This window comes from Oncorhynchus clarkii, chromosome 22, assembly GCF_045791955.1.
Source record: "Oncorhynchus clarkii lewisi isolate Uvic-CL-2024 chromosome 22, UVic_Ocla_1.0, whole genome shotgun sequence".
NCBI classification, from domain to species: domain Eukaryota; kingdom Metazoa; phylum Chordata; class Actinopteri; order Salmoniformes; family Salmonidae; genus Oncorhynchus; species Oncorhynchus clarkii.
Window position 1 is genome coordinate 3,406,379 of NC_092168.1, and position 12,869 is coordinate 3,419,247.

The following is a 12,869-nucleotide window of genomic DNA, read 5'->3' on the forward strand; positions in this document are numbered from 1 at the left end:
TTATTTTGTTCGGTCTTCAATTCTTAATTCCAATTTAGAAAAAAACATGCTTACATTTTGCATCTAAAATAATATATTTACAATACAATAAAACAGAAATATGTTATTCTACACAGCATGACAAACTGTCTCTCCATTTCCATTTTGCACCATTTATTGTTGTTGATGCATGGACCGGAAATATCTAGTTGATGTGATTATAGAGGTACTTGATGTGATTAATATAAATCTATATGCATGAAACCGTGTGCAATGGGATTTCTCATCTTCTCTGCAGAGCAATTAGCCTTGAAATACTGCAGTAAATATTCTCAACACCAACAATGCTCTGCTGCAAAAGATTTTAACTCTGATGCCGGAAATGAAGAGAAGGTCGACATCTTCCCTTTAGAATAAACAGTGGGATTTGATTATGTGTTTTTATGTGTGTGTGTGTGTGTGTGTGTGTGTGTGTGGGGGGGGGGTCTCTAAAATGAGCAATGTGATATGATAACAAAGGAGTCTGAGCTGGACATACAGTGCCTTCGGAAAGTATTCAGACCCCTTGACTTTTTCCACATTTTGTTGCATATTCTAAAATGGATTTAAAAAATAACAAATCTCAGCAAGTTTTTCAAAATTGTTGCAAGTTTATTCCAAATAAAAAACAGTAATACCTTATTTACATAAGTATTCAGATCCTTTACTATGAGACTCAAAATTGAGCTCAGGGGCATCCTGTTTCCATTAATCATCCTTCAGATGTTTCTTCAATTTGATTGGAGTCCAATGTGGTAAATTCAATTGATTGGACATTATTTGGAAAGACACACACCTGTCTTTATAAGGTCCCACCTTATATCCAACATTGAAGGTCCCCAAGAACACAGTGGCCCCCAAATTCTTAAATGGAAGAAGTTTGGAATCACCAAGACTCTTCCTAGAGCTGGCCGCCCGGCCAAACTGAGCAATCAGGGGAGAAGGGCCTTGGTCAGGGAGGTGAAAATAGCTAACCTGAAAATAGCTGTGCAGCAACGCTCCCTATCCAACCTGACAGAGCTTGAGAGGATTTGTAGAGAAGAATGGAAGAAACTCCCCAAATGCAGGTGCCAAGCATGTAGCGTCATATCTAAGAAGACTGAAGGCTGTAATCGCTGCCAAAGTACTGAGTAAAGTGTCTGAATAGTTATGTAAATGTGATATTTCAGTTTAGTTTTTTTATACATTTGAAAAAAAAAAAAAAATGTGCTTTGTCATTATGGGGTATTGTGTGTAGATTGATAAGATACAAAAAAAAACAATTTAATACATTTCAGAATAAGTCAAGGGATCTGGATACATTCCGAATACTCTCAATACCCACTTGCATGTAATGTATATTGACTGTTTCTTGAATTATTATTTGCATGACCTGTGTGTGTCATTCCTTCATGCCTTAAATATTACAGAAGCTGAAAATACAGTTGAATGTAACAGAATAAAACGGAATAGAATAGACTGTTACTCACTGATGTGTACAGATGGCCCTCCCCGTTCATGGAGATGTATAACCCTGTCTTCACAGACTGAATCGCAACAACTCGGAGACCCACAGGAATCAAGTTGAACAAAGCTGGAAGACAGAAAGATGGAAAGAGGAGGACAATGTCAGAGTCAGAGTCAGAGTCAGAGTCAGAGTCAGACAGACAGACAGATAGACAGACAGACAGACAGACAGACAGACAGACAGACAGACCAATTCCATTCAAACCACTGGAGAAAACCCTTCACATTTTCAGACAAGATAGAACTGCCAAAGGGGGCGGTGTTGCAATCTACTGCAGAGATAGCCTGCAGAGTTCCGTCATACTATCCAGGTCTGTGGCATACCAATTCAAGCTTCTACTTCTAAAAATCCACCTTTCCAGAAACAAGTCTCTCACCGTTGCTGCTTGCTATAGACCACCCTCTGTCCCCAGCTGTGCCCTGGACACCATATGTGACTTGATTGCCCCCCATCTATCTTCAGAGCTTGTGCTGCTAGGTGACCTAAACTGGGACATGCTTAACACCCCGGCCATCCTACAATCTAAGCTTGATGCCCTCAATCTCACACAAATTATCAATGAACCTACCAGGTACACCCAAATCCGTAAACAAGGGCAACCTCATAGATATCATCCTAACCAACTCGCCCTCCAAATACACCTCTGCTGTCTTCAACCAAGATCTCATCGATCACTGCCTCATTGCCTACATCTGTAATGGGTCTGCGGTCAAACGACCACCCCTCATCGCTGTCAAACGCTCCCTAAAATACTTCAGCGAGCAGGCCTTTCTAATCGACCTGGCCGGGGTATCCTGGAATGACATTGACCTCATCCCGTCAGTAGAGGATGCCTGGATATCCTTTAAAAGTGCCTTCCTCACTATCTTAAATAAGCATGCTCCATTCAAAAAATGTAGAACCAGACACAGATATAGCCCTTGGTTCACTCCAGACCTGACTGTCCTTGACCAGCACAAAAATATCCTGTGGCGTACTGCATCAGCATTGAATAGCCCCCGTGATATGCAACTTTTCAGAGACGTTAGGAACCAATATACACAGGGAGGTAGGAAAGCTAAGGCTAGCTTTTCAAACAGAAATTTGCATCTTGAAGCACAAATTCAAAAAGGTTCTGGGACACTGTAAAGTCCATGGAGAAGAAAAGCACCTCCTCCCAACTGCTCACTGCACTGAGGCTAGGAAACACTGACACCACCGATAAATCCAGTATAATTGAGAATTTGAAAAGCATTTCTCGACGGCTGGCCATGCTTTCCACCTGGCTACCCCTATCCCGGTCAACTGCCCGGTACCCCCCACAGCAACTCACCCAAGCCTCCACCATTTATCTTTCACCCAAATCCAGATAGCTGATGTTCTGAAAGAGCTGCAAAATCTGGACCCCTACAAATCAGCCGGGCGAGACAATCTGGACCCTCTCTCTAAAATTATCTGCAGAAATTGTTGCAACCACTATTACTAGCCTGATCATCCTCTCTTTCATACCGTCTGAGATTCCCAAAGATTGGAAAGCTGCCGCGATCATCCCCCTCTTCAAAGGGGGAGACACTCTAGACCCAAATTGCTACAGACCTATATCAATCCTACCCTGCCTTTCTAAGGTCTTTGAAAGCCAAATTAACAAACAGATCACCAACCATTTAGAATCCCACCGTACCTTCTCCGCTATAAAATCTGGTTTCAGAGCTGGTCAGGTGTGCACCTCAGCCACGCTCAAGGTCCTAAACGATATCATAACTGCCATCTATAAGAGACATTACTGTGAAGCCGTATTCATCGACCTAGCCAAGGCCAGGATTCTCAAATGCCTTGGTTTCTCAAATGACTGCTCGCCTGGTTCACCAACTACTTCTCTTAAGCTCGCCTGTTGTCCGGACCTCTGGCAGTTTCTATGGGGGTGCCACAGGGGTCAAATCTCGGGCCAACTCTCTTCTCTGTATACATCAATGATGTCGTTCTTGCTGCTGGTGATTCTCTGATCCACCTCAACGCAGACGACACTATTCTGTATACTTCTGGCCCTTCTTTGGACACTGTGTTAACTAACCTCCAGACGAGCCGCAATGCCATACAACTCTCCTTCCGTGGCCTCCAACTGCTCTTAAATGCAAGTAAAACTAAATGCATGCTCTTCAACCGGTCGCTGTTCGCACCTGCCCGCCTGTCCAGGATCACTACTCTGGACGCTTCTGACTTAGAATATGTGGACAACTACAAATACCTAGGTGTCTGGCTAGACTGTAAACTCTCCTTCCAGACTCACATTAAGCATCTCCAATCCAAAATGAAATCTAGAATCGGCTTTCTATTTCGCAACAAAGCATCCTTCACTCATGCTGCCAAACATACCCTCGTAAAACTGACTATCCTACAGATCCTCGACGATGTCATTTACTGTCATGACTTCCACCGAAGTCGGTTCCTCTCCTTGTTCGGGCGGCGTTCGGCGTTCGGCGTCACCGGTCTTCTAGCCATCGTCAATCAACTTTTCCATTTGTTTTGTCTTGTTTTCCTACACATCTGGTTTTCATTTCCCTCATTAAGGGTATTTAACCCTCTGTTCCCCCCATGTCTTTGTGTGGAATTGTTTGTTCTAAGTGCTTGTGCACATGTTTACTGGTGCGCGTCGGGTTTTGTACCCATGTTGGTTATTTCTTTATACCGTTGGTTTTGCAATTAAACTGCTCTGGATATTATCTAGTTCTGCTCTCCTGCATCTGACTTCCCTGCCACCAGTTACGCACCCCTTACAGAATTCCACACCACCATATGGAGTCAGCAGGAGCAGGTGCCCCTGGTATAGGGGTCGAGGAGCGAATCCAGGAGCAAGCGCAGATGATCCACCATCTCGGCCGCGCCATGGACCGCGTCATCCAAACCATGGGCAGGTGGGAGAGACAGGGAGTTCCTCCAGCGCCTCCACCAGCACAACCAGGGCCTCCACTACTCGCCTCCCATTCACCCGGTCCCAGTGGGATTCGTCTCGCCCTTCCCCGGGAGTACGACGGGAAGGTTGCACGCGGCCAGGGTTTCCTATTGCAGCTAGATCTCTACCTGGCAACCGTCCACCCGGCTCCTTCGCGCCGTGAGAGGGTGTCCGCCCTCGTCTCGTGCCTCTCAGGGAAAGCCCTGGAGTGGGCCAACGCCGTGTGGGGAGAAGGAGATCCGGTGCTGGACCATTTCGAGGATTTCACCCGCCGTTTCCGGGCCGTCTTCGACCACTCATCCGAGGGTAAAGCCGGCAGTGAACGTCTCTACCGTCTGAGGCAGGGGAAGAGGAGCGTCCAGGAGTTTGCCATGGACCTTCGAACCCTGGCTGCTAGCGTGGGATGGAGCGACTGGGCACTGATCGACCACTATCGCTGCAGTTTGCGCGAGGACGTCCGTCGGGAGTTGGCCTGCAGGGACACCACCCTCACCTTTGACCAGCTGGTGTACCTGTCCAGAGCGGGGTCTGTCAGTTCCATCCCCCAGCACCACCACTCCGATGCCCATGGAGCTGGGAGGTGCTGTGCGCAGGGAGACCGGAGGAGGAGGTTCCGTCTCGTGCACTATCTGTGGCCACAGAGGTCACACTGCCGGTGCCGCGTTGGTTCCTTTGGGGATTGAAGCAGAAGGAAGGGCACTCTGGTGTCACCCCAGGTGAGTCTGCACCACTCTCACCCAGAGCCCTCTGTTGCACACATGTTTTTGTATGTCACTTTTCCTGAATTTTCCCCGCATTCCCAGCATAAGGCGCTCGTCGATTCAGGCGCGGCTGGGAATTTTATAGACAGATCGTTCGCCCATAGTTTAGGGTTCCCCATTGTTCCTGTGGCTGTGCCCTTCCCGTTCATTAGGGTCAGGGTTGATTAGGGAGGCCACCGCTCCCCTGGGCATGGTGACGCAGGGGGATCACAAGGAGAGAATCAGTATCTTTCTTATTGACTCTCCTGCGTTTCCCGTGGTGCTAGGCCTGCCCTGGTTAGCCTGTCATGACCCCACTGTTTCGTGGCAACAGAGGGCTCTCACAGGGTCGTCGCGAGAGTGCTCAGGTAGGTGTTTAGGGGTTTCCGTTGGTGCTACTATGGTGGAAGCTGGACGTGGACATTGAGCAGGCATTATGTGCAGAGCCCACTCCCCTCCAGTGTCCCGCTGGGCGTCTGTACGTTCCGTCTGCTGTCTGTGACCGGCTGATCTATTGGGCCCACACGTCACCCTCCTCTGGTCATTCAGGCATCGGTCGGAAGGTGCGCTGTCTGAGTGGGAAGTACTGGTGGCCCTCTTTGGCTAAGGACGTGAGGGTTTATGTTTTCTCCTGCTCGGTGTGCGCCCAGTGTAAAGCTCCTAGGCACCTGCCCAGAGGTAAGATACACCCCTTACCCGTTCCACAACGGCCGTGGTCGCACCTATCGGTGGATTTCCTTACTGTTCTTCCTCCCTCACAGAGTAACACCACGATCCTGGTCGTTGTGGACCATTTCTATAAGTCCTGCTGTCTCCTCCCTCTGCCCGGTCTCCCTACGGCCCTACAGACTGCGGAGGCCTAGTTTACACACGTCTTCCTGCACTACGGGGTGCCTGAGGACATAGTGTCTGATCGGGGTCCCCAGTTCACTTCAAGGGTCTGGAGGGCGTTCATGGAACGTCTGGGGGTTTTCACCCGAGAGTAATTGGCAGGTGGAGAGAGTTAACCAGGATGTGGGTAGGTTTCTGAGGTCTTATCGCCAGGACCGGCCAGGGGAGTGGGTGGCATTCGTGCCCTGGGCAGGGATGGCCCAGAACTCGCTCCCCCACTACTCTCCTAACCTCTCCCCTTCCAGTGCGTACTGGGGTATCAGCCGGGTCTGGCTCCTTAGCATCAGAGTCAGACTGAGGCTCCTGCGCTGGACGACTGGTTCCGGCGAGCGGATGAGACATGGGGTGCCGCTCATGTTCACCTTCAGCACACCGTGCTGCGCCGGAAAGCCAGCGCAGACCGTCACCGCAGTGAGGCCCCGGTGTTCGCACCAGACTGGGTCTGGCTTTTGACCTGAAACCTACCCCTCCGCCTGCCCTGCCTGGAAGCTGGGTCCGCGGTTTGTGGGGCCATTTAAAGTCCTGAGGAGACTGAACGAGGTGAGTTACAGGTTACAGCTTCCCCCCGATTACCGTATTAACCCCTCGTTCCATGTGTCTCTCCTCAGGCCCGTGGTGGCTGGTCCACTCCAGGAGTCTGAGGTGAGGGAGGTTCCTCCTCTTTTCATTTTCCATTTGTTTTGTCTTGTTTTCCTACACACCTGGTTTTCATTCCCTCATGACGTGTTGTGTATTTAACCCTTTGTTCCCCCCATATCTTTGTGTGGTATTGTTTGTTGTAAGTGCTGACAGGTGCGCGTCAGGTTTTGTACCCATGTTGATATTTTCTTGATGCCGTTGGTTTTGCAATTAAACTGCTCCGGCTATTACCTAGATCGGCTCTCCTGCGTCTGACTTCCCTGCCACCAGTTGCGCACCCCTTACATTTACTTACATTAAAAAAATAGCATCCAACACTCTACCCAACATATTGGATGCAGTCTATCACAGTGTCATCCGTTTTGTCACCATAGCCCCATATACTACCCACCACTGCGACCTGTACGCTCTCGTTGGCTGGCCCTCGCTTCATACTCGTCGCCAAACCCACTGGCTCCAGGTCATCTACACGTCTCTGCTAGGTAAAGTCTCGCCTTATCTAAGCTCACTGGTCACCATAGCAGCACCAACCAGTAGCACGCGCTCCAGCAGGTATATCTCACTAGTCACCCACAAAGCCAATTCTTCCTTCGGCAGCCTTTTCCTTCCAGTTCTCTGCTGCCAATGACTGGAACGAACTGCAAAAATCACTGAAGCTGGAGACTCATATCTCCCTCACTAGCTTTAAGCACCAGCTGTCAGAGCAGCTCACAGATCACTGCACCTGTACATAGCCCATCTGCAAATAGCCCATCCAACTACCCCATCCCCATACTGTATTTATTTATTTATCTTGCTCCTTTGCACCCCAGTATCTCTACTTGTACATTCATCTTCTGCACATCTACCACTCCAGTGTCTAATTGGTATATTGTAATTACTTTGCCACCATGGCCTATTTATTGCCATACCTCCCTTATCTTACCTCATTTGCACACACTGTTTTCTATTGTATTATTGATTGTAAGTTTGTTTATCCCATATGTAACTCTGTGTTGTTGTTTGTGTCGCACTGCTTTGCTTTATATTGGCCAGGTCGCAGTTGTAAATGAGAACTTGTTCTCAACTAGCCTACCTGGTCAAATAAAGGTGAAATATATATATTGTTTAATTAAAAATAAATAAACAATGATCTCAAATAGTATTTTCAATACAGAATTAAATTACACACAGACTACCTATTGCTGATCAGGAGACTCTTGGATATGTTGTGGTGGACTGTCATTACAATTGCTTTACAGAAACCTGGTAAAATTAAGTTTGTAGTGTGGCTAGCCACTAGATGGCTCTGAAAGCACTGTCAGCATGCAGTCAATGCTATTAACTACTTTTGGAGGTAACTAGTGGTCTCAAATCCTATCCTGATGTCGACAGCAGATGAACGTTATATTCATAATTTAGCTAACTTAGCTAATTAACACGCATTTAGCTAATTAACACGCATTTAGCTAATTAACATAACTTTCCTCAGCCATCACCTGTCTTTTTCCTGACACTGACAGTGGGTTGAATGCTGTAACAACACAGAATAAAACAATTCACAAGAACACCATGATGGTGGTGAATTCCCATTACTGCTTATCATTTATTAACCATCATTTAAGCACGTTAATTACTTTACTTTAATAATATATTTCAGCTGTGTATAACTTATATTTTTTATGACTTCATTATTTTCATTCCTTAAGTCATCATCTCATCTCTGCTCAGGTAGTAGCATCCAACCACCCAGACAACCATCTTACTTTATCGCTGTGCTCCCCATTGAATGAGTCATCCTAATTAACTAGGCTAGTAGTAGCTAGCTGGCTGCCAAAATCATTTTACTAGTTCTTCAAAGTAGACTGCTTATTATCAACTACTTCAACCATCAATCAGGTAGAGCTACCTCACTGTCTCTTTCCCTCTCGTTGTTGTGTTGTGTCATTCCTCTCTCATGAGGTCTCATATGGTCTGTGTGTATCCGCCTATCTCCATGGCCAGAAAGAACAGGCGCAATGGATTCTATTTAGAGAAAATAAGTGTTGAGCTCACAAAAAAATAAATACATGGAATTCAAGTAACTGAACCCCCCCAAAATAAAGGCATTTTGCTTAATCGCTCAGCACTAAGAGCTAGCTAACCAGCTAGCAAACAATGAAACTAAAGTATAATTTTGCAACATTGATGGACCTGGGAAGTAGCACTGGAAAAACTGGAGCCACCATAGGAGCGTGGCTGATTTAATAGGTCCTTTTTGGCCGTAGAACACACTTTGGCCCTGTTAGGTAATGGCCATTTTGTTTGTACTGATTGAGAAATAACAGGGCTAGTCTTGGCGGCGACACTAAGCAATCGCATCCCAAATGGCACCCTACTCCCCACATTATACACTAGTTTTGTGTAGAGCCCTATAGGTTGTACCAATGTATAGGGAATAGGGTGCCATTTGGAATACAAGCCAGTGTGTGTATGGCTGATTTAGATGCACAGTAATAAGCTCTCCTGACCATTTGAGGTAATTGGTATTGGTGTGGATGTACAGTAGGTAGAGCAGAGTGAGGGATGTGAGACGTACAGTGCCTTCTGAAATTATTCAGACCCCTAGACTTTTTGCACATTTTGTTATGTTACAGGCTAATTCTGAAAAATATTCAATGGTTTTATTCCCCTCATCAATCTACACACAATACCTTAACAGGTTTTTAGAAATTTAAAAAACTGAAATATCACATTTACATAAGTATTCAGACCCTTTACTCAGTACTAGGAAGAGTCTTGGTGGTTCCAAACTTCTTCCATTTAAGAATGATGGAGGCCACTGTGTTCTTGGCGACCTTCAATGCTGCAGAAATGTTTTGGTACCCTTCCTCAGATCTGTGCCTCGACACAATCCTGTCTCTGAGCTCTAATGACAATTCCTTCAACCTAATGGTTTGGTTTTTGCTCTGACATGCACAGTCAACTGTGGGACCTTATATAGACAGGTGTGTGCCTTTCCAAATCATGTCCAATCAATTGAATTTACCACAGGTAGACTCCAATAAAATTGTTGAAACATCTTAAGGATGATCAATGGAAATAGGGTGCCCCTGAACTCAATTGAGTCTCATAGCAAAGGGTCTGAATGCTTAAGTAAATAAGGTATTTCTGTTGTTTTTTATACATTTGCAAACACTTCTAAAAACCTGTTTTCACTTCGTCATTATGGGGTATTGTGTGTAGATTGCTGAGGATTTAAAAAATATATAATCAATTTAGAGTAAAGCTGTAACGTAACAAAATGTGAAAAAAGTCAAGGTGTCTGAATACTTTCCGAAGGCAATGTATGTATGGACACTGGGTTTTTAGAGGCATTGAGCAAATATGGAATAGGGATTTTGGCTGATACTGTGTTGTGCAAATGTTGTTCCTGTCACTACATTTTGAAAGAGGTCGAACTGAACGTTTTACTCAATGAATTATCAATTGGTGCTGATGAAGTGAATTTTGGTGACTTGGAAAATCAATGACATTTCTAAAGGAGGCAAATAATTAGTAGGAAAACCTTTTGTCATCATTGTGATGTCATCATATTGACTAGATGTCGTAACGTAGCTAGCTACGTTGTGAAGGGAGAGCAATGGCATTTTAGCTAACTGACATTAGCATTGCTAGGTATTTTTGACTAACTTTGCTAGTCAATGACAACATTGCCATCTATCTAAAGTAAATCTGATGACATGTTAATGATGACAAAGTTGTTTCTCCACAAATGATTTGCCTATTTTAGCAATGTCATCATATTTCTAAGACAAAGTAGTGTAATTTAGACAACATCGTCATTAACACCTGTTTAGAAAAGTTGGCCCTCAGTCCTCAGTGAACGTTCATAACAATGGCATGACTGTGAAACCCATGAATAGTTTATACTGTTTCTTAATTAATTACATAAAATATGGATGGATTCTTTGGTCCAACTGACTATTGATCTTACAATCATTGCTTTAGTAACATAACATATTCATGTAATTTAATTATATTTCATACCATATTATTTATGAACTCTATCATGTGTGCATGTGTGTATGTGTAGGTGCCCCTTGTATATCCATAAACAAGGTTCTATTGGTCTATGGAAGTGACACGTGTCATCTCTGCTCCTAGTGACAGACACAGAGACAAAGCAGTGTCAAGCTAGAGTTAGCGCCACATACTGAAATCAAATTAACCAGCTAGCCTGGAGCACTAAGGAAGCTGTGCCAGCGAAGAGCTAAGAATACTCTCTTCTCTCGAGCTAGCCCACTGTTTCTTGGACCACTTTCCATCTCAGAGAGAAGAACCCATCTGCTTTCTATATAATACAGGTGAGGTTGGGAGACTAAATCAATGTGTTGACAAGCTCAGCATTTTGATGTTATAGATTGTCATCATGGACAGATAAAATTATAGATTTATCAACCTCAACCATGTGTAAACAATTGACCATTATTTATCTTAAATCATACATCATATATATAAAAAAAAATCTTCATTTGCCGATTATGAGACACCACAGTAGATGTGGTATCTAGACTTGCATAATATCTAGACTTGCATACTACTTAGAATGGAGTATTGGCCATGCATACTAAACAGTTTCACACGAATGTATGCAATTTGACAACTTGTTGACCCTGTAGCAGTGGTTCCCAACCTTTTTCGGTTGCTGTACCACCAACTGATTTTTGCTCCGCCCGGAGTACCCCTGATGTACGCCCTCATGTGCATTTTACCAGTAGGTCTGTGGTCTCATGAGTCTTCTCAAGTACCCCCTGTGGATAGGCCAAGTACCTCCAGGGGTCCTAGTACCCCTGGTTGGGATCCACTGCTATAGCAGGATAGATGAAGAGACTGTATACTCACAGGAGTTACTGCTGTCATCCTTGGTCCCATCGAGAGAACCATCTGGGTTCATTTGCAAGTAGTATCCCTGCCTGCAATATAACCTGGTCACTATACCCTTGAGCTGGGGATCTGAAACACACAGAGAGAGAGGGAAGCAGGGAGAAAAAGAGAGAGAGAGGTTAGCAACAGTATACAAGTAGTTAGACCAGCTCAAGATAATTTATACTTTCAACTGAAGGAGAGAGAAGAGGACTCTACCACACAAATGCTGCACCAAAGAAACACTTCATATATACATAGAGCAAATATTCAAATCTCTATATGAACTGTCATATACTGTAAATGTAGAGAAGAGGATCACAGAGTAAAGAACAACCAAACCATTCTTATGTGGAAATTGTTTGAATATATTGTTTCATAATCCACTGTTTGTGTCTGGTTTGAAAACCATTCCATAAAACAAAGTACCTAACTCTTTATGATTGTTTAATGACCATTGTGAATTTTCAGGGGGCAAATCATGTAGCTAAAATGTACTGCATATAAGCCATGCCTTACGCAGAAATCGGCCCAATCAAATGTGATTAAATTAATATGATAGCAAACTCAACAGCACCCTCTTCAGTTATCTTCTCTGTGAGGGGAAATCATGGCTCATGTTGCACTGTAAATTCCTCAAAGGGTTGTCATGTGAATTCTGGGATAATATGGACTATACTGTATAGAGCAGCGGGAGTACTCTGGTTTAAAGTCTATTTTATCATTCATAATCACAGATAAGAGTTCAAGCGGATGTTCAAGTCATTTTCAAATCAGAATAATTTAACTGAAACAATTGTCTTAGCTCCTGTAGTTAAACGTGGATGTTTGAGTGAGATGTTGGTATTGGAACAGGTAGTACGCTTTTAAGAGCTGCTTCCACCCACCACATTGGGAGGTCTTGCCGTGAACTCTTTATACATGCACATTTTCCACAGAAATTAACATAATGCACTCATCTATGTACAACACCTTAGCATGTGTGTGTGTGTGTGTGTGTGTGCTGCCTGTATGTGTGTTTCACCTGTATGTGTGGATGTTTGCCTCCTGTGTGTGTGGGTGTGTGTGTGTGGTCTACCCAAGGGCCTAATGCCTTCCACATTAGCCTTATCATAGAGACAGCTATCAGGCCAGATTTGATTCTCACTAAGCCCTGAGGAGATGAATAATCACATGAGCCTTGTGTGTGTGTGTGTGTGTGTGTGTGTGTGTGTGTGTAAAAAAGGTAGAATTGCCAATGCATATTAGGTGCTTTTATCCA

General features: G+C 44.6%; 1 protein-coding gene across 1 annotated transcript in view; it reads right to left on the reverse strand.

Moving 5' to 3' along the window:
• The window catches only part of LOC139381024 (fibroblast growth factor 14), a 93,104-nt gene that overhangs the window by 60,205 nt on the left and 20,030 nt on the right, over positions 1-12,869 (reverse strand). Inside the window, exons 2-3 of the mRNA XM_071124261.1 lie at positions 11,588-11,698; positions 1,488-1,591 (exon numbers count right to left, since the gene is read on the reverse strand). Of these exons, the coding sequence (XP_070980362.1) occupies positions 1,488-1,591; positions 11,588-11,698 (215 nt within the window). The remainder of the gene's footprint in view (positions 1-1,487; positions 1,592-11,587; positions 11,699-12,869) is intronic.